The sequence below is a fragment of the Lethenteron reissneri genome, chromosome 7, assembly GCF_015708825.2.
Source record: "Lethenteron reissneri isolate LAM-NWPU_2019-01 chromosome 7, ASM1570882v1, whole genome shotgun sequence".
Taxonomy (NCBI): domain Eukaryota; kingdom Metazoa; phylum Chordata; class Hyperoartia; order Petromyzontiformes; family Petromyzontidae; genus Lethenteron; species Lethenteron reissneri.
In genome coordinates this window covers 7,283,989-7,306,605 of record NC_083785.1, presented here as the reverse complement: position 1 = coordinate 7,306,605, position 22,617 = coordinate 7,283,989, and the positions used below count along the sequence as shown (strand labels likewise).

Sequence of the window (22,617 nt, the reverse complement as noted above, 5' to 3'; positions counted from 1 at the left end):
AAGATGTGGCCCGGCCTGTTGTCGTGGCGAGGTCTTCCACGGTACCCGGCTCCACCAGGAGCCGACAGAACGGTCGGTGCGCCACGGTCTCGGTATTGTGGGGTCGCGGTGTCAGTACGTGGTACGCTATTAGAGCTCTATGGTGGTGTACTCGTACAGGGGTCCGCAGCCTGCGCTTCCCAAGCCGCATGTGGCTCTTTGGCTTACCCCTTGCGAGCGGCCGTTGTTTTTTTCCTTTGTCACTTAAATATTAAACGCAATTGAACGTAAATTGATTCGATACGGCAGGGAATGGGTCACCGCGGAATGACTTGGTGACGACAGAATGTACAACAGTCAAAACTGTATTGTTCGAGAAAAACTCAAGGGGGGGGGGGGGGGGGGGAAAAGAAAAAGACGCAGTTTGTTCCACCGCCTGTTTTGTTTAAGTCAGAATGTGTGTTTGTCATCCGCTGTATTACCCGCTGCGTCTGTGTTCGTGGCGTACAAGCGGCTCGTGCGTGTGACGGGGCTCCCGTACACCAGCACGTCATCCGTGCGGGCATCGAGGTCGCGGGCCGTGCGGTGGCCGCGTCCTCCACCACGGCACGGCGGTGGCCAGCCCTGCCCCACCCTTCCCCCCCCCCACCCCCCCCGCTCCCCCAGCCCCCCCCCCCTTACTTGAGGCTCTCCTGGGAGCTGCTCGACGATCGGTCCGAGTGCGGCTGCAGGAGGCCCGAGCCGTTGGGGTGGGCGCCCCCGCGCTGCGCCGTCACGGCGCGCTGGTACGACGGCTCCAGCGACGTCAGCATGGCCTTGGCGGCGCCGGGGGCGTGGTTGTGGAGCCCCCAGTAGGCCCTGGGAGGCGGTGCGGGGGGCGCACGCGCGTTAGGGGGGCCGTGATGCCCATGGTTTGGATCGGGGTGGTCCGTTGTTGTGTGCAACGGTAGTCCGTTGTTCCTTACCCCCGCACTTTCCGATTAGCGCATACATTCCGAGAGAAGTTCAACATACGTACGGCAAGGGACCCGGGTTCGATTCCCGACTCGGCTGCCTCGCCGTGTGGAGTCTGCGTGCTCTCTCTCTCTCTCTCTCTCCCCCCCCTGGTCTGCGTGGTTCTCTCCGGGTTCTCCGGTGACCTCCCATTTCTCAAGAAACGAAAACCCATTCAGTGGAACCGCTGATGGGCAAAACATCCCAATGCTGAAAAATTACACTGATAATTATTACTCACTGGGGATCCCACACACAGCAGTAACGTCATCCCCCTCCTTCGAAAACTTTGCAGGATCCTCCTGAGAGATTCAGTGAGGCTTTCCTGGGTACAATGAGTGTCATGATAATAACAACAACAACTCGAAAAACGGATCAAGAATAAAAATCGAACGATCGTAATCGTGTGTCACCCTGAGACGTCTGTTACGTCGTGGCCGCATTACAATGGTGAGTTGTTGTTATTGTTGCGTCAATTTGGGCCCCGTAGGGATCTTCACGACCCGGGATCTGATTCAGGGCCCCGCAGCTCCCACTCACTTCCGCGCCTCGAGTCTCGCGTCCGAGTCTGCGTCCGTGATCCCCTTGCGCACCGTGTCCACCAGCAGGCTCACGTGTCTGCGGACAGGCGGAGAGACAGACAGACACGTGGGTGAGTCCATCGTATCTGCAAATGGCGAGAACACCCATCGTCGCGACAGAGACATCCACGCAGGTCGGGAAAAACCACAAGTTTCAACCGGCACGCAGGAAGACGTGTCGAAAAAGGGCACTCGGCCTGCCTGCATTATGCAAAAATACCATCGATAGTTCCCGAACAACTGCATTTTTGTCCTGCTTGTCGAATTCACAAATTCTAGACGCGTTCGTGCAGAGGTCGTCAAGCGAGCCAATGGGAGGCTTCAGCAGTTGCCTCGTGGTGGACATCTGAGGCCCGTGAGCAGCGGCGTCACAATGCCGTCCACGTGGTTCGAGAGCGGCGGGCGCGGATGCAGAGGGCTTAGCGGATGACCGCATTCGTTCAGCATCAACGCCGGTGCTGTCCCGACCCCCATACCAACAGTGACGGACCGCCGTTCTCCCCTGCCCCGCCCCGCTCACCTCTCCAGCGCAGCCGTCTGCCACTCCTGGAACATGAGGTCCAGGAACTCGAAACTGCGTCTGAAAAGGCGCACGACACGGCAAGCGTTCAACCTACCCCCTCATGGCTAATCATCATTGTGGTCGTCGTGGTTTGTTCGTTCTAACGCATCTCCCATGCGGTGCAAAGGAAATACAGGTACTTGAGATAATTACAAGATTAGAAAAAGTCAGTTTAACACGTAGGTTCTAGATTTGAAGCTTTCGTGACTGCAAGGATTCATATTCTTAGGTTTTTCGGTAAAGTCACGTAGGTAAAAAATTTAAATTAATAAAAGTAAAATAAAACAAAATAAAAAATCACGACGTTTCGGAAGCAACACAAGCCTCCGTCTTCAGGTGGAACCGTCACAGCCACGACAGCTGTATCAAGTAACGTCGTGATTTTTTATTTTGTTTTATTTTACTTTTATTAATTTAATTTTTACCTACGTGACTTTACCGAAAAACCTAAGAATATTAACACGTAGGCTTTCGCGACCAATATTATCCATAACAGAGGTTTTTGGGATAGATCGTGTAAATATAAATTAAACAGGAGGAGCTTTTCTCCATGACTCTGGCCGTCGCCTGATGGTGCTGGTTGTGATTACCGGCGAAACGTTACGGTACTCGAATTGTAAATGTTGTAGTAGGTTTACTCTCCAATACGAATTTGGCATGCTTTGTTTACGTGACAAACCTTAGTAATTGGCTGTGCCGAGTGGTGGCGGGTTTAACGACACAACATTTATATTTACGCGATCAGGTTAGAAAGTGATAACGAAACAGTCTCGACAATTTAACAAAAAAAAGGTTTTCTCAGCCAATGTTACGATTCATAATTGCCCGCGTAGTGATCCGACCAAATTAGCGTCCATTATGAATCCTCCACCACTCCACGCAATCCTCCTAACTTTGGCGATGAGCGTCACAACGTTTCGTTTGAAGCTACGTCAAATTTACTGAGGCTACGCTCCAGGAAGTCAGAAGAACAATCCAGGAGGTCAGAATGCACGGAACAATTGAGTGAAGTTCATCTGAAAGCTCAAATCTGGCTTGAGATCAATCAGCCTCGTTGTTGTTGTTGTTTGTTTCCGAGTCCACTTCGCCTGTCGCCTGCTGCTCTCACCTGCGCACCGACACGGCCTTGGAGGCGGCGTTGGAGCAGACGATGGGGGTGAGGCGCGGAGCGTGCGTGTTCTGTGCGCACACACACAGACACACACAGGCACACACACAGACACACACAGACACACACACAGACACTGCGGTCGGTGCAATAACAACAACGATTTCTGCCCGCAGCCACGGTAGTGAGATATCAACTACCTCGTCTGGTATACAGGAGGTCGTGAGTTCGATCCCGACCCTTACGCTTGTATAGTTGGAGTTTGCGTGTTCTCTCTCCGTGCTACCGCAACCGCCGCACAGTGCTCGCTCGCTCTCGAAGAGAGAGGACGACTCGTAGGCGGCATGAGGAGAAGCAATGCGGCGGTGAGGAGCCCTGAGCCACCAATGATTGCCCAAGCTCTGCGATCCTCTATATATCAAGGCGTTATCGGGCAATGTATGGTGGCCTTTAGTGCGGCTTCTAACGTGCGGCCTCCCCGACAATGCATCCCATGGTGCTGTCAAACCCCAGTGGTTTCAAATGTGCGGCGGCCCTCTTCACACACCGATGATGTCCTATCGGCGAGCTCTCAAAACGAGTGAAGAACAACCGTGGTTTAGATGATGGAGAAACCCAACGGGTGCGAGGAGGTAGCGCTATCCACCGCCTCGTGGCCACCTCGCTAACAGCACTTTACGCCAACAGTTTGTTGAGGCTACATGGGGGATATTTGTCTTTGTTGTAAAATATGTGTGTGTGTGTGTGAACCGGTCCAGGGCCTCCCCTAGGTCGACTTCGCCTCAAATAAGTAGCTGGCAACGGTCTGTAGACTCGGGAGACAAGGGTGGCCGGGCACGGTGCTGGCCACCCCACCAGCTCGTGTGCCGTGCCGGCCTTCGTAGGTGCTGCTCACTCACGGCACTTGCTGCTACGGCCTTTTGAAGGCTCTCTCCGGGGGCATCTTTGCCTTTTGTACCTTGAGGATGAGCCGGATCGCCACGAGCCCGGACGTGGCCATGACCTTGGCGCTATTCGGCACGAGCGCAAACAGCCCGGTCAGCACCGCCTCCGCCGTGAACTCAAACTTGTTCCGCAGCAACGCCGACAGGTACCTGCGTCGCCCCGCACACGTGCACAAAACAAAGATCCCCCGCATAGCCTTCAAGGGACCGTCGGGGCAAGTGCTGTTAGCGAGCAGCACCTATGAAGGCGGGCACGGCACACAAGGTGGTGGGTGGCCAGCACCACGCCCAGCCGCCTTTGTCTCCCCAGTGGCGATGTTTACACATCGCACCAGGTACTCATTTGGGGCTGAGTCGACCTAGGGGAGGCTCAGGACCGGTTCAGATAATTTTCACCGGTGTTGGACGTGAGTGGGAATCGAACTTGAGTCTCCAGGTTCGTAGCAGAGTGCACTAACCACTGAACTACCACTCCCTGAACTACCACTCCCCACTACACATGCATGCATGCATGTGTAGTGGGGGAGTGGTAGTGCATGCATGTGTAGTCACTACACACATACACACATACACAATGGCAGTGACCGACATGCCCACGTTAGCGTTGGTGATTGCAATATTGATGATGGTGGTGTGGAGGGTGATCATTGTAACTGGTGATGGTGGTGTTGATTTTGTTGTGGATGATGATGCTGATGATGCCAATGATGATGACAGTGATGATGATGATATTGATGACGACGACGATGAGGATGATGAGAACAAAGATTAAGATACCGGCGCGACTCGCGCATCTCGCACGTCAGTGCCGACGATGCTGACAACAACAACAACAATGTTGATGATGCTGACAACAACAACAATGTTAATGATGCTGACAACAACAACAACAACAATGTTGATGATGCTGATAACAACAACGACAATGTTGATGATGAGAGCGACGATGACGCCAATGACGACGATGGCGGCGAGGACAACCAAGGTGACATTGACGACGACGATGCACGTACGCACGCTGCCGTGCCGTAATTAGCCAACCGTGCTAATGGGCGCCTCATTATTATTGTGATAATAAGGCCGATGACGTCATTGACGACAAGGACGACGAGAGCGCCGTGGCGACTCACGCGAGCGTGATGCAGGTCTCGCGCACGACCTGCGAGCGGAGGTCACGCACGCTCAGCTTGAGCGCCGGGTCCATGAGCCGCAGCTGCTGCAGGAAGCCCTCGTGCTTGATGGCTCCGGCCACGAGCAGCGAGCGGACCTCCCTCACCTGCAGGGGCCCGGCGCAGGTGAGGAAAGATCAAAGACGAAGGTCCCCCCCGTGTAACCTTCAACGGGATGCTGTTTGGGCCAGAGCGCTGTTAGCGGGGCACCTTTTAAAATGAACGGCGCGGCGCGCACGTAGGTTGTATTCCCAGTGGCGATGTATGCACACCGCAGCAGGTATTCAGTTAAGGCTGAGTGGACCTAGGGAATGCTCGGGATCAATTGTCATGTGCCCTGGTGCAATGAATGAAATGAGGCCCACCACTGTCCAATTCTGCCTCCACCTCCGACCCCACCCACCGCCCTTCACAGCCCAGTGCTTGGGCCCCTCCGGCCCATGGGGGAGGCTTGGGCACTCCGTAGCTACACCACTAGTCCCGTGGAACTGCTGTGAAGGTGCCGCGTGTGGCTCGGTCACTCACGGCGGCCACGCGCTGCTCCCAGTCGTGCTTGTCGTCCGACAGGATGTCTCGGATCTTACTCATGGCGTCCTCGAGGTCGCGGTTGGAATAGATCTGCGGGGAGACGCAAGGCTCGAGTTCGTTTTGTTTAAACGCTGCAATACATCACCACTCGAGCTTCAGTTCCTGCAGAAGCTCCCGGAACGCGGAGCGAAACGTCGGACACCGTGCCAAACAGCGCGCCCGTACGACCGCAGAATGTCGTGTTCGTCCGACTTTCCCCCGACGACGGTGTGGATTCCCAGATTGAGAATCTGAAATATCCACCATTGGGCACTGAGCAGAGACCTACAGACTGTGGGAATGTGGGACCCAGAGGCGCTCTATGAAATTACAGACACGCACGCACGCTCGATATCGACAGCACACCATTGATCTGGGCGTGTGACCTGGGGCATTAGTCGGCCAGTGAGGGGGGGGGGGCGGGGGGGGAGGGCGATGATTGCGATGTATAATCGAGTAATTTGCGGGTAATATTCATATTCGGCAAATTTGGACAGCGGTGCTTTGCGTCTTCTGGTGGCGCGTGGGGACACGGGGACGATTTGAGCGGCTACGTGGCGCAGGGACGCGGAAGGGCAGCAATGAGGATGATGAGATGGATATCGGAAAAATCTCTAAGGGAGAGGAGGAGGACGGATTGTTGAGAAAAAGAACCAAAGCGTTTAATTCCAATAGCTGGAATGCATCCATAACTGAGAAATAAATCATGTTCATTATGAGGAGTTGTTCGTACAGTCCTCGGTGACCAGGCCGAGACCATCGACTCACTGCACGTGAGAAGCAGGTTTAACCAGTAGCTAGCACCCGGATTCGAACCCAGGGTCTCATCCGTGCCGGCTTCGCACTCTGACCCTCTGAGCCACCGCCACTGCGCAATGCATTTCTGTGCACGGAGAGTCTTCTAACAAGGGCGGAGGCTCCCTCGATGGACTGGCTTGCCAGCTTGTGGCGAGGACGCCGCGGTGGCTAGGAGATGTTAACTCCCTCGCCTGGTATGCAGGAGGTCGTGGGCTCGATCCCGACCCTGACGCCTGCTGCTGTATATTTGGAGATTGCACGTCTCTCCCCGTGGTCGCGTGGATTTTTCTCCGGTTCCTCCGGGTTTTCTCTCCACATTTAGAATGAACGTGCGCTCAGAGTATTTGTTCTCCACGCGATAAGCCACTTCGTTGAGAGCTATCATTCGTGGCCAGGTCGCTTCTGAAAAAAGAGCTACATAGCTCAGGGGTACTTTCCCTGTAAAAAAAAAAAATGTGTTCATAGTTTAGTTTGTTCTCAGACGTCCGGCGCGCTCTTACCTGCACGGAGGGGACGTCCTCAAACGCCTTGGTGAAGTCTTCCTCATCCACCGCTCCAGCACCCTCCCGCCCTGGGCCGGAGACACGGGGACGCCATGGAGAGACACGGAGACACGGACGGGTGTTAGATGGATGCACGGGGATATGAAAAGACAAGGAGACAAGGAGATGCGGGGACGCCATGGAGAGACACGGAGATGGATGCAGGTGAGACACAAACAGAGACACGAACCAGGCAACCCAAGTTTCATTCCCGCTCATGGCCACCAACACCAGTGACAAATATCTGAACCGGTCCTGGGCCTCACTTAGGTCGACTCAGCCTCAAATGAGTACCTGGTGTGGTGTGTCAACATCGCCACTGGGGAGACGAAGGCGGTCGTGCTAACAGCACTTTCCCCAACAGTCTGTTAAGGCAATACGGGAGATCTTTGCCTCTGTATACATGCGTGCCTGTGTAGCTACACCTGTGTGCATGCGTACGTCTCATCCGGGTAACGCCGGGTCCCCGTGCGCCGTACCTGTGGCCGCCTTTGCCGACCAGGGGCCCTGCCTGCGGCCTGCCCCTCCCTGCCCAGGGCCCCGGCGGCTGGCCTTGCCTCCCGGCGCTCCCTTTCCCTCCACCGGCTCATCCTCCTCGTGTGCCTTGTCTGGCCGGGGGGGAGAGATAGGCCACGGCCGCGCAAAGGTCAAGGTCAATAGGTCACCACAGCCCACGCCGCCACGCGCCTCGCCCATCGCGTCCTTTCCTCCCGTATAGATCTCGCAGCGGAGTCCGCCGCCTGGCTTTAGGTCTTCTCCCTGGTCGACGACCTCTCTGAGTGCCACTCCATGTCGGCAATTTACCTCCCCCAATTCCGATTTGCTCTTTCCACGGTCGCAGAGCACAGTGGCCCAAAGGCCGAAGAACGCCAAGCGGTCAGCAACAAACGGCACTCCGATTAGCACGGTTAGCTACGTACGGTGCGAAAGCAGTTCAACGTACGCACGTACAAAACATGAAAGTGGTGATGGATGGCAACCCTGCACACACGTGGCCACGTATAACGCCGTCCACGGCGCTGTCCATGGTGCTAGTAAATGTATCGGGGAGCACAGCACTGGACTGGGTGGGTGGGTGACAGGATACGGGAGGGAGGGAGGGGGTACTTGGAGCCATATGCTTGGTTTAGCACGGCCAGTTGCAGTGAGCAGTGCACAACCTCGTGGCGGACCACAGCTCGCTGAGGAGGATGCGACAACGTCGGGATTGTGTCACCACGTGGTCACAGGCGGCAGGGACTCGTCAGCTGGCCGTGGGCCCACTCCATGAGTACCGCTCACCCATCACAGCTCCCCCCCCACACCAAGCCTTCCCCACCCACCACACCATACCCCCCCCCCCCCCCACGCTAATGCCTCCCCAGGCCGCGTGCTGCTCACAGGCCCTGCTGACATCATCAATCCACAGCGACATGCAGTAGACTCACTGTATATGTGTGTGTGTGCATAGTGCTGTTCTATGGAGAGAATGTGAAATTTTTGTCACATTTTCAAGCAATCTCTTGTTTTTTTAATAGTCTAACTAGCCTGGGGGTGGTTCTCATTTGTTGATTACAGGCCTCAGTGGAAATTCCACATTCCTCTGGGAATTGCTTGTTCACGACACTGCTGGTGGAAGGTCCTCCTAGAGAGGCCCTCTGGAGGTTATTTTGGCCTACTCTTCCATACCAGGCAGCGGTGTTGGATATAATCTGCGAGTACCCACGTTTTACCCCACCACATCCTACCTTCCCGTTTGACTAACCAGGGTGTACTTTATGTATTATGCTGCCAGATGGACAGAGGTGGCAGAGGGGATTCAAGAAACTTGCACCGTCATCCCAACTGCCGCGCCGGGAAATCCTGTGAAACTGGCGATTTCTCTATTGCAAGTCCAGTGCGCTAACCATTACATCCTGTCGATTACTCTGCCATTAAAAACCAACCCTGGTTTCAGCAGCCGACCTCCTCCACTGGGGCCCACAAACCCATTAAAGATGGCTAAGTGGCAACAGGAAGGCTCATAATGGCCATTTCGAGACACCGAGGTTGGGTTCAACGACTTCGGCTGAACATTCTGGGTTCAAATCCCACCTCGGTCGCCACCACAATAGTGTTGTTATACAAGGTGACACGGCTGAATGTCTTAGGTCCACCACAATAATTACCGCACGCAAAAAATATCCTCATCGTATGAAATGTCGTTTTCCTAGGCAATGCTCACTGAGTCTCAGTGACTTTTTCTTTTTTCAGTAGGGGTCTGCTGCATTGGGATGTGTTATCCATGAATGTAACGAATGAGAGTTTGGTTCCGTTTTGAGAGGAGACTGGAGGACCCGGAGAGAATCCACCAGGCATACGAGGGGGCAACTGACGGCTTCCAGCCTCCTCGCAGCCTAAGCCGACACAACACCTGGCCCCGTTGGTCACCCACCCTCGTACGAACCCGTCTCAGGCCTGCTTAACTTCACAGGATCAAGTGCGTCCCATCGTGATTTGGTCTGTGGGTGAACTTGGCTCAAGTTAATTTGGCCCAGCCCTACTGTTGGTAGCCTTAATAGCCTGCGGAAGGAATATTCTGATAACCCAAGAAATGTTTTAAGTATATTCTGTACTGTACATAAAAACGTGTTGTGGTCATGGGACACGGTGGTTCATGGACCGTCCTGTAAACCTCCCGGCCATAACCAATGTCAGTGGCGAGTAGTATCTGAACCGGTCTTGGTCACCCCCTTCACGAGCCCGCATTGACCAGCGTGGTGAAGTATGGTCACACAATCCCCCCGACAGGCCCAGCATGGGTAGTCATTCATCCAGCAGTTGATTGACGACGGGCTGAAAAAATACTCAATAATTTTCAACTTTAAGAATAAAGTGGTGGGCAGACAACATTATCGCCCTGTCTGATCCCGGCCCACTACGATCTTTGTGAGCCAGTTATAGATAAATTACTTGTAAATAAAAGCCATTCTTTTCACGTTTCGTTAACCACAGTGTTGAGTTAATTTAACTATGTACGGCGAGTTGACGCACGGCCACGATTTGGGCAGCTGCATCCATTTTCCACGTGGCTTTGCCATTGTATTTAAATGCAAAATGTATAATTAATTTTGGGTTCCCCCACCCTGCCCCCACTCCCCCTGTAATTCCTCACACCAGATGTGGTCCATTGCCACAGCTCCCCCGCTGCGGCCGTCACGTCTGTGCCACACCTGCCGTCAAATTAATGGGGGGTGGGGACCCCTTAGCCCGCACTGAAAATCACCACCTAAGTTTGTCCCACGCCGTTGCGACCGATTGCAAATCTCCGTTCTCTCCGCGTCGTCAAGAAACAACATTCAACGTAAAGAAATTCTAAAAAAAATTACAATCGCTACAAGCACGAAACTGATGTGTACATGCGCGTGTCGCCGTGCAACTCACAGGAGCAGATCTTCTTGCAAATGAGCCTCTTCATGATGACGAGGGTTTAACCGCGCTGCACACCCAAGCGTCCCGCCCACGTTAAGCTCAGCAGCTGCGCCTCCGTGAGTGTTGTCTCTCTGTGTGTCTGTCTGTCTCTCTCTCTCTCTATGGGCGGGCGTGTGTCCTTAATCTCAAATGTGCCGGCGAGCCCGGGGGGGTCTTGGACCAGTTTCCGGGAGTGGCGATCTTCCTTGCGTCCAGAGCGGCGGGCAGGATGGGAGGCGTAGCAGCACAACGCGAGCTTTGCCCAAATATCCCCTTAATCTTTAATTTCTGCCGAGGCTGTTTCCATCTTCCTCGCACGCACGCACGCCCGTCCGCCCGCATGCGCGTCTTGTCTTGTCTGTCCGGCTGTCTTGTCTGTTACACCTTTCCTCTGCTCCCGGCTTCCCACTCCTCCATCTTCTCTATCCCTCCTGGCACGATGATGTCACCGCAAGGTCCAAGCGAGCGAGCGAGCGTGCGTAAGTGCGTGCGTGTGCGCGCGCGTACGTAAACGCGCACGCTGCGAGCATAACAACTACCTTGGCAAGGCGGAACGCCGCCGGCTGGAAACCCCTCCCGCCCCGCCCCTAAACCACACCCCCCCCCCACCCCGATTACTGCCCACACCCCCCCACTCTCCTCCTCCTCCCTCCGCTCCGCCTGCCCGAGCCTCCTCCTCTCCAGCTAAATAAGTAATATTTTGAAAAGCTAAAAATTAAACACGCTTTAATGAAATGTACTAGTAATGGCAGAACTCCACGACTCCAGGAAGTGGCCCCGAAGCTTGCCGTAACGTAAGGGACCGTGGTGATTTACAGCCAACGTTAGTTGAGCGTGGACAATTAGACCCAAGCCGAAACATAACATTTCAAAAATAATGTTTAAAAATGTATACTTTGTAAAAAAAATTATGATAGAATATAGTATTGTCATCAGTATGACATAAGTATACCAAGTCTGCAGTCGATACCACATTGGGAAGTGTGTTAAAATTGAGTCACAAGATTTGAGGATACAACGACAACAACAACAGAGTGAGTTAATAAAAAAGCGTGTAATAATAATAATAAACTATTTTAAATTCTCATATTGGACTGCTCTATTCAATCACGGGGGTGAGACTCAATTCCCCGCCTCTGCGTCCCACCCACCCCGCGTGCCTTGCTCTCTGCACCCCCGCCCCCGCAGTCAAGATTTGTCTTGGTTCGTCCCCACGTTCAAATATTCATGAGTCACATCCATCCGATTTCTCAGTTGTACAGTCTGATGGAGTGATAAAGAGGCCCCGTGCCAGCCCGTCTCACAGCGGCCCTTGCGACAGCAGCAACCCAGCCCGGAGCGTTCCAGCTAGCAGCAGTGCGTGGTCCCGTCACACAGTAAGCAACGGCACACCGGCCCAATCCAACTGCACACGGGGCCCATTGCATAGCAGCCCATGCCACATCAATCTCATCCCATGACATCGTAGTCCACACCCGTTGTGGTCCACACCCATGGTATACCAACACACCGTAATACGGCACACCAGTCCATGAAACGCTAGCTCGTGACAAGTCATGCCATAACAGACCAGCCCATGACACACCAGCCCATAACACACCATCACACGCAACACCAAACCCGTGGTGCTGGTACAATAGAAGCAACACGTGGCGTTTGTGGCGAGCCCGGGGAGGAGATAAATCATCAAACTCGTCACCCCTTAATAATCGACCCCACCCCAATTTGCTCGTTTGCAAACAGCAATGCATACGTTAAAGTGACTACAATTCACATTTATTAGGAGTCATTACAGCCTGATCCACCAATTCCGGACCGCACGTCGCCAGATTTGCAGTGGTACGCTTCATCACTCCCTCCCCCATCCTCCCCCAGATCCAGGGCAGCAGCACGGGGCAGCCAGTAACAGTAATTGGTGCGCCCGTGTTTCCAGGGTGACGGTGAGACCAAGCACACGTGAATGACCTTGGGGAGGATGGGGAGGGGGAGTGGTTGTACAGGTGAGACCTGGAAAATATCTCCAGTGGAGAGCCCTCGGTGCCTCGCGCGTGAAGTCACGTGGACACCCATACAGTGGCGCTTATAGGGACCCGCAAAACCGCGTGGCTTCATATAGCGGCGTCCGAATACATCCGTGTCTCAAGACGCCGTTCGGAAAACAGTGAACGTAGCGAAACTAATGATGATGATTTATTTACCCAGGAGAGCCAGCGTGAATCTGAAGCCTATTTGTCTGGAGGGTCCTGCATTGGGACGTTTGATCGACGCCAGTTTCGTTGTGTACGTATCTGTTGGCTACGGGAGGAAGCCGTGAGAACCCGGAGGGAAGCCACGCAGAACAGGGAACCGAACCCAAGCCCTTCTTGCTATAAGGCACACGTGTTGCCACCCTGCCGCCCAACATAATTGCTTCTAAGAGACAGGGATGCAGCCAGACATCGGCAGAGAAAATTAAGAAGCTCTTGGGCAATGCCTTGAACAGGGAGTCCACAGCACGGATGTTTGTTAGGGGGGGGGGAGTTTCAGACATTGGGGACAACAGAGGAGAATGAGCGACCTCCCGCCCACTAGAGCATGAATGGAGAGCTTGATTTAAAATCGAAAGGTTGTAAATTTAATCATCACGATCACAACCACTACCATCATCCCTCCACGGTATCGCTCAAATGAGCAACCAGTGGTGGTCGAATGGATATACCTGCCCCCGTCATGGGATTGTGCAATTTCCGCCACTGGCTTAAGGTCACCAAAGAAGACGTGAGAGGCTGTGAATTAAAGTAATCATAACGGTGAATCGTCATGGAAAGAGGCCTTTGATTTGTTAAACTTGTCCGCCTGAGTCTTAAGTCGCTGTCCAAGGTGCTGAAGTCTCCACTGATCAGTGGCCCGGATGGAGACTTGGCAGCAGTGAAAATTGGTAACCATACTGCACCGACGAGTCCGAATAACGGCGAAACTGGGCTACCGTTGTCTCTCTCTTATCGGCCAATCAATGAGTGTTTACATGTGGGAGAAAAAAACGGATGCAGTGATCGCGTTCACGATACATGCGTCGAAAGTGTGCGTCTCAGAAAATGGATGAATGACGATATACAAAATGATATGCGTGCCACATTGCATACAAGCACGCGTGTGCACATCGTACGCAAATTATATGATAACGTTACATTTAGGATAACGGAGCAAACAAAACTGTACAAACGAGGAAGATAGAAAAACGGGACAAATTACGAAACGGTGAAAAAAACCCACTTAGATCAGAGTCGAATCAATTCGCGGCCCAGAATCGTCACGATTCGCCGAATCCTCAGGAGAGTAAATCCATGATTAGAGTTTCACTTCCTCGACACCACGGGGGAGCTCATTATAAACAGACGCGCCGTGGTTGTTCAGAACGCACGAGGTAAAGGCTCAGCCTTGCAATGCCCTACTCACACCACCTCTGGCGTTTCACTCGAGGTTATTTGGGCCCATTTTATCCTGCTGGCTACACATCTTGGAAGTGGTGGTGGTAGCTGGGGGGGGGGGGAGAGTACCCACACTTTACCCCACACTTTACCCCACGTATACTGATGGGTAGAGAGAGAGAAAGAGCAGGCGAGGGGGTGGGGACGGTATAATAAACGTGCCCCATTGTTTAAATTTCCGTGCCGGGAGATCGATTAGAACGGGTTACTTCTGGCGAACGAACCATTGCACACTCGGTAGCTCTCTGACATCACCAGTCCCGCGAGGTTCAACGTTGTGACCGTTTGATTTTCGGCAGAAGTTGGACAATCGAATCACAGTGTGCCGGTTTCATCTGGCTAAAATTCAAGGTCAAGTTAGTGTGGTTTAGCCAGGTGGGAATCCAGGAGATCAGGAATGAGTCTCGTTTGCAAGAGTGACCTGGGGTCACCACTACCGCCGCAGTTTCCCGAAGATGAAGGTAGGACGGTGGATGTGGATTAACAGATCGTGAATCTGAAATATCCTTCGCGGGGATTAGCAAAGACCAACAGACTGAGGATGTTAGATCCAGAGGTGCTTTATGTAATTATCGACGCGCAGCCACGATCAATATCGCTGGAGCCATTGATCTGTGCGCGTTGTCATTGCGTAACACGGGACAGCAGGGGCCCATTAAACACTGTATCATAGACCGAATGTTCATCCCTTTGTTATTCCACTGCTGAATGAATGCCTCCTGCACGCCATGTGGGCCACGGGGGTTGTGTTTGATCTTACTTCACCGCACTGGTCAGGGGTGGTGGAGAAGGAGAGGGGGACGTGGTTCAGATGTCACGTGCCACGAACTTCAGCCGTAATCAGGAATAGAACTCAAGTATATGGGTTCAGAAACACCTAAGTAGTTTGAACTGGAGCTGTGGCGCAGCGGTTAGCGCACTGCACTGTAAACCCAGCGATTCTGATTTGGGGCTGAGAGTAACCAGAGACAGACTTCACTTCTGTGAACATATAAATACAAGACGTGTTTGCCCATCGACTTTCCAGGCCATGGGATCGTTTGACCATACTTCACCACGCTGGGTAGTGCGGGTTTGTGCATGGAGGGGAGGGGGGGCACCCAGCAGCGGTTGAACTCTCACGAGCCACTGATGTTAGCCGTGCCGCGGACTCGAGGTCAGGTCGCCGGGTCCGTAGCGCAGTGCAGCTCAGCCAATGTGCATGCCACACAATTGTAGCCACTTGTTTGAATTCGTTTTCATTCATTTCCTCAAACCAAGGTCACATCTCGCGTCAACCCCCCCCCCCCCCCCCCGAAAGGAGATTTTCTATCCATGGACAACCGAAACACCCCAAATGTGCCCGATCTCGTCTCATCTCGGAAGCTTAAACGGGCTCCCAGTAATTAAGGAAAGTCCGACCAATGTTTGGGTCAACGTTGGCCCAACGTTCCATGTGTACTGCGCTTGGGCCTGGCGAGTTCTTTGACGGGAGACCGTCTGGAAATATCGAGTGTTCTCGTCTCGGGCTGCAAGGTAGCCTGCAGATGGCTCTACAGCAATAGATTATGGCATCTATCCGTGCAAAAAAAGCTTGCAGGGTTGTTTTTTTGTTCAATATCTTTATTTCCCCGGGTACTCCGGTTTCCTCTCGAACGAAACCAAAACCTTGAATTCATGGAATTGGCCACAGATCCCAATTGGGAGTCGGTGAGGCTTTTCTGGGTAACGATGGCATTGTTGATATCACGACTGAATAGGACATGCAGAGTGAGCCTGTGACAATGCACGTATTATATAGGTTCCGTATGCAGGATACACTCGGGTGTGTGTATATACTGTGTGTGTATATGTATAATTTGAGTACGGCGCTACTATAAAGGAGCATAATGCGGGTGACATCAGTGGCGAGTGATATACATGACACTGTCCATCCATCGTCCGCTCCCTACCACCACGCCTATCCTTAACCAACCCGCAATGACCAGCGTGATGAAGTATGGTCAAACAACTCCCGTCTCCCCCCCCCTAACCCCACTACTGACGGTGTTGGGATGCCTCCATTCAACAGTGGATAGATAAAGGGCTGACACTATTGTTATAAATATTTATATTCCATGAAACGCACATTGCAACTAATGCACAAAAAGACAAAGATCCCCCGTGTAGCCTTAACAGACTGTAGAGGCAAGTGCTGTTAGTGAGCACTTATAAAAGCTGGCACGGCAGACGAGAGGATGAGTGGCCAACACCACGCCTGACCGCCTTTGTCTCCCTAGTGGCGATGTTTACACATCGCACCAGGTACTCATTTGAGGCTGAGTCAACCTCGGGGAGGCCCAGGACCAGTTCAAATAATCGTCACCGGTGTTGGCCGTGAGCGGGAATCGAACTCGGGTCGCCTGGTTCGTAGCGCAGCGTGCTAGCCGCTACCGCTCCCCACTAACGCACAGCACACACACGCTGCATATACAGATTACGCGAACGTAAATACAAATGCGCATGTGTAAAGACATAGGTTCACCGTCACAGGACTTGGAGCAAGTCCTGTTAGCGAGCATCTATTAAGGCGGGCACGGCACACGAGGGGCTTGGCGGCGTCCAGCTAAGTCGACCCAGGATGCAGGCTGAGTCGACCTCCGAGCGATTCAGATTCTCGACGCTGTGAGCTGAAATCGACCCTCGGGTCGCCGGGTTGAGAGCGTAGTGTGCTAACCACTACGCCGCCGCTCCCCCGCCACGCACACACAAACAAACACGCGTGTGCACAGAACGCACCCACACACGCGTCGTGTCAAGTCTGGCGCGATCCGTAATCAGGAGGGAACTGGCATATTAAGCTAAAACGCTAATTGATGGGCTAATTGACACCGCTAATTGACGCTGCCGACGCTGCGGATTAAGGAAGATGCCACTCTCTCGTGCCGTGCCCATCGCGCACCGTGCCAACCTGACCCCAGGATTCAACCCCGAAGTTCTATGGCCCCTTCCTTCACCCATTCCGCCCACTACCCCTATTGCTTACCAGGCAGTTCCTGAAGAAGGTCAAAGCACGTGGAGTGGAGCGAAACGTCGGACACCATGGTGAAAATACGCGGTACAACCGGGTCGTGCACTTTCTACAGACACCAACTGAGGTTGGCACGGTGCGATGAGGTGGAGTGGTCAGCACACCGCCAGGTCGCCTTTGTCTCCCCGGTGCTGATGATTTGACACGCCGCACCAGCTACTCATTTAAGGCTGAGTCGACCGAGGGGAGGCCCGCGACTGGTCCATATATCACTGACCCATCATGTTAGCCGCGGCCGATGATCGAACTCAGGTGGTCTCGTTAGCAGTGGGCTAAACCAATACGCAGCATCACGCACGCATATAGACCATACACCCGGCATCATGCAGTGTGGATGCATACAGCGTCTAGAAGCAACCGCATGTCAAGATGCTTGTACAGGGGACAGTGGGTGTGTTTATTTTATATAGGCGCTCGGTTCTAGGCAGAGGGACATGAACGAAGATGTGCAGTCTCCATCAACAGGGGGTAGGAGAGTCGACAGCACGGGTGGCTGGGGGACGGACTGACTGGCGTTGTCGAGTGAGATGAGAGTGGAAGAGGTAGGAGAGAGTGGATGGGAGGAGAGCGAGATGGGAGAGTGGGGGGGGGAGAGAATGCACGGAGGGGAGTAGAGTGCGACACGCCATCCCACGCAGATGGAACAGATGGTATTAGTCCACAGTAGTTGTCTCGCATTCTCTATTGCACCTCGACGCCCAACGGGAAATGGAGTTTCTAAACCGTGTGTGTGTGTGTGTGTGATCCACCACCCTCGCCTCCACGGTGCTGGATAACGGACGCGTATGGCCACCAACCACGCCCGGCCGCCTTTGTCTCCCCAGTGGCAATGTTTACACACAGCAACAGGTACTCATTTGAGGCTGAGTCGACCTAGGGGATGCCCAGGACTGGTTCAGATAATCGTCACTGGTGTTGGCCGTGAGCGGGAATCGAACTCGGGTAGCCGGGTTCGTAGCGCAGCGTAGCGCTAACCGCTACACTCACACACAATTGCACACCACGACACACACACACTTGCACACATACACAGTATCATCACACAGCGTTGCACACACACATACATCATGCATACAAAAGATAAAGATCCCCCTGTAGTATTTCACAGACTGTTGGGGCAAGTGCCGGTTAGCCGACAGCTCTTTATGACACGCATGCACTCACATCATCAACCACACACACCAGCACGCGTACGCACATTTTGAATCGCATGCATGCACACATCCATGCAAAGACAAAGATACACATACACGCAATACCACGCACATACGCAGCATCACACATGTATACAGAGTACCACACACACACAGCATCGTACACGCACGCATGCACAGCATCACGCACGCACATCATCCCGCACATCTGATATCTGTCTCTGTGTCAACCGCTCTGTCTCACCTCCGCCTCCTACCACCATGGCAGGACTGGACGCGTTTGCCGATGCTGATGCCAGTGATGGTGATGTTGATGGAGAGATGTTGATCTCTTTTTGGTGGGGGGGCAGGGGCAGGGGCTGGAGGAATAGGAGGTGATCGAGGTGGTCGGGCAGGATTGGATGGGGAAGAGGATGGAGATGATGGACTGGTGGTGGTTCAGCGTTCAACCACCGTTGCGGAGCTTCCACAGATGATCCTAGCGACTCAGCCGGCGAAACCAAGTTGAGAGGGTTGGAGGAGGGGAGTGGAGACGACGAGATGGAGCAGAGGAGGAGCCGACCCCCGTTTATCCCTGGGACTTGGACTGGACCACCATGGCGAGGGTATCACGGGACCTCCCACACACCGCCCCCCACCCTCCTAACGCGTTATCATCTCTAATGCCACGCCACACTCAGATAAGTATATTGCCATTTCAGAGGTTTTTCCCATATCGTGATGATTTGCTAATAGAATATACTGTCTCGAGGTTATCGCCCGTGTGTGCAATGTTCAACATGCTGACTTGCAATGCAGAGGCCGCTGGTGCTATACGACCTCCCGGCGCGGCAGTAGAAACATGGGCACGATTCCTAACTCCTAGCCCCCACCACCACCTGTGTCCACCCAGCAGTATAAATGGGTATTCCAGAGTGAGTCCACCAGCAGGTCGGGTTCTTCCACCTCTTCCAAAGACGTCTGAGCAGCGGTGGAAGTGTAGGCCAAGTGCCGCTCCTTCCTAGCGGTGCCCCCCTAACGCCAGCAGTTGCGTGCGCCGGGCAGTACTTTGGTAGTTTCAGTTTCATGTATTAGGTATGACCCTGTGAGCCATGCGGCTCTTGACTCGGGTGCAACCGCAACAAAACAACAACATGAACAAGAAACATCTTAAAGTAGCTACGCGCAAACAGAAAAATCCTGGAAAAAACAGCAAAGTCTTCCGGGAAAAAGCACCGCATTTCAACGCTGTGTGAAAAAATCGCAGTGGGATGCAAGTCAAACAATAATAACCGTAAGACAATGCAGCTTAAAGTTATCAGGCTAACTCTGTACTACAACAAACACACATGGCTAATACTCTTTGGTTTTTTCGGTAAAGTTACGTAGGTAAAACATAAAATAAATTAAAATAAATAAATTAAATCACGACGTTTCGAAGGCAACACAAGCCTCCGTTGTGTTGCCTTCAAACGTCGTGATTTAATTGAGTTGTTTTCATTTATTTTATTTTTTACCTACGTGACTTTACCGAAAAAACCAAAGAGTATTAATCCTTGCAGTCACGAAAACTTCAAATCTAGAAACATGGCTAAACTGAAACGTTTTCAAAATCACCAAAATAAAGCTATAAAAACAATGTAACTGGCTACGCTGCTGTGTAGCCAGTGACATGGTGGTGGCCACGCTGCTGTGTAGCCAGTGACATGGTGGTGGCTACGCTGCTGTGTAGCCAGTGACATGGTGGTGGCTACGCTGCTGTGTAGCCAGTGACATGGTGGTGGCCACGCTGCTGTGTAGCCAGTGACATGGTGGTGGCCACGCTGCTGTGTAGCCAGTGACATGGTGGTGGCCACGCTGCTGTGTAGCCAGTGACATGGTGGTGGCCACGCTGCTGTGTAGCCAGTGACATGGTGGTGGCCACGCTGCTGTGTAGCCAGTGACATAGTGGTGGCCACGCTGCTGTGTAGCCAGTGACATGGTGGTGGCCACGCTGCTGTGTAGCCAGTGACATGGTGGTGGCCACGCTGCTGTGTAGCCAGTGACATGGTGGTGGCCACGCTGCTGTGTAGCCAGTGACATGGTGGTGGCCACGCTGCTGTGTAGCCAGTGACATGGTGGTGGCTACGCTGCTGTGTAGCCAGTGACATGGTGGTGGCCACGCTGCTGTGTAGCCAGTGACATGGTGGTGGCCACGCTGCTGTGTAGCCAGTGACATAGTGGTGGCCACGCTGCTGTGTAGCCAGTGACATGGTGGTGGCCACGCTGCTGTGTAGCCAGTTACATAGTGGTGGCCACGCTGCTGTGTAGCCAGTGACATGGTGGTGGCTACGCTGCTGTGTAGCCAGTGACATGGTGGTGGCTACGCTGCTGTGTAGCCAGTGACATGGTGGTGGCCACGCTGCTGTGTAGCCAGTGACACGGTGGTGGCTACGCTGCTGTGTAGCCAGTGACATGGTGGTGGCTACGCTGCTGTGTAGCCAGTGACATGGTGGTGGCTACGCTGCTGTGTAGCCAGTGACATGGTGGTGGCTACGCTGCTGTGTAGCCAGTGACATGGTGGTGGCTACGCTGCTGTGTAGACAGTGACATGGTGGTGGCCACGCTGCTGTGTAGCCAGTGACATGGTGGTGGCTACGCTGCTGTGCAGCCAGTGACATGGTGGTGGCCACGCTGCTGTGTACCCAGTGACATGGTGGTGGCCACGCTGCTGTGTAGCCAGTGACATGGTGGTGGCCACGCTGCTGTGTAGCCAGTGACATGGTGGTGGCTACGCTGCTGTGTAGACAGTGACATGGTGGTGGCCACGCTGCTGTGTAGCCAGTGACATGGTGGTGGCCACGCTGCTGTGTAGCCAGTGACATGGTGGTGGCTACGCTGCTGTGTAGCCAGTGACATGGTGGTGGCCACGCTGCTGTGTAGACAGTGACATGGTGGTGGCCACGCTGCTGTGTAGCCAGTGACATGGTGGTGGCTACGCTGCTGTGTAGCCAGTGACATGGTGGTGGCCACGCTGCTGTGTAGACAGTGACATGGTGGTGGCCACGCTGCTGTGTAGCCAGTTACATGGTGGTGGCCACGCTGCTGTGTAGACAGTGACATGGTGGTGGCCACGCTGCTGTGTAGCCAGTGACATGGTGGTGGCTACGCTGCTGTGTAGACAGTGACATGGTGGTGGCCACGCTGCTGTGTAGACAGTGACATGGTGGTGGCCACGCTGCTGTGTAGACAGTGACATGGTGGTGGCCACGCTGCTGTGTAGCCAGTTACATGGTGGTGGCTACGCTGCTGTGTAGCCAGTGACATGGTGGTGGCTACGCTGCTGTGTAGCCAGTGACATGGTGGTGGCCACGCTGCTGTGTAGCCAGTGACATGGTGGTGGCCACGCTGCTGTGTAGCCAGTGACATGGTGGTGGCTACGCTGCTGTGTAGCCAGTGACATGGTGGTGGCTACGTTGCTGTGTAGCCAGTGACATGGTGGTGGCTACGTTGCTGTACTCGGTCTGCCTGTAATTCAGCACCGTGGAGAGTTGCTGGATCACCGCACAGATGTTGCTGTGAAGCTCCCCGTCCCGTGGGCGTCCAGGAGGCTGCCGTACCCCTGGATCACCAGGAGATGGCGGTACAGCGAGTGGATCAATCGCCATCGGTTTCCATCTGTACAGGGCACTGAGCAGTTTCCACCTCGCTTGTGCACGTGGGTTTTCTCTGGTTGGCCCGGTTTCTTCCCACGCTCTATCGCAATTGGTTGAAAACATCTTAAAATTAAAAAAAAACCCAATGTAGCTGCAGGGGGACCCTTCCTGCAAAAAGAGTCATACGTCTCGGTGTAGATCTCCTGGATAAGTAAAAAAAACAATATTACATGGCTGTACCTTTCCATATTTTTACCTTTTAACTATTTGGCATAGTTTCAACTGCTGATGAACGCGAGTATGGGCAAGGCAGGGCACGTCGCTGTAGGGGATAATGACCGATGGTGAAGAGTAATGATGTCTTATACTCGTAGTTCTTTCGGTAAAGTCACTAAGAGTATGAATCCTTGCAGTCACGAAAGCTTCAAATCTATAATTAATGATGTCTTGCTTACGATGTTTTCTTTTATAATATACTGATGTTGAGTACACATTTAAGTGTCTCCCTTTTCAATTGAACCATGGGGTGCTTGTTCGTGGACAACCCCGCTGGTGACCTCAAATGCATCAGTGGAAATTCCATATTTGTATGGCGGGAGCAAGTTTGTCAACGCTGAGAGGGAAGACCACTCGCTGGTCTACAGATAGAGCCAGGGAGTGG

At 53.4% G+C, this 22,617-nt stretch overlaps 1 protein-coding gene across 1 annotated transcript in view; it reads right to left on the bottom strand.

Moving 5' to 3' along the window:
* LOC133358849 (CLIP-associating protein 2-like) overlaps window positions 1–18,829 on the bottom strand; it is a 46,921-nt gene extending 28,092 nt beyond the window's left edge. Inside the window, 11 exon segments of the mRNA XM_061577304.1 lie at window positions 661–837; window positions 1,513–1,590; window positions 2,074–2,133; window positions 3,224–3,294; window positions 4,182–4,317; window positions 5,298–5,443; window positions 5,862–5,954; window positions 7,202–7,272; window positions 7,723–7,851; window positions 10,646–11,103; window positions 18,587–18,829. Coding sequence (XP_061433288.1) covers window positions 661–837; window positions 1,513–1,590; window positions 2,074–2,133; window positions 3,224–3,294; window positions 4,182–4,317; window positions 5,298–5,443; window positions 5,862–5,954; window positions 7,202–7,272; window positions 7,723–7,851; window positions 10,646–10,679 — 995 coding nt within the window. The 5' untranslated portion in view covers window positions 10,680–11,103; window positions 18,587–18,829.
* Between the last annotated feature and the right edge of the window lie 3,788 nt (window positions 18,830–22,617).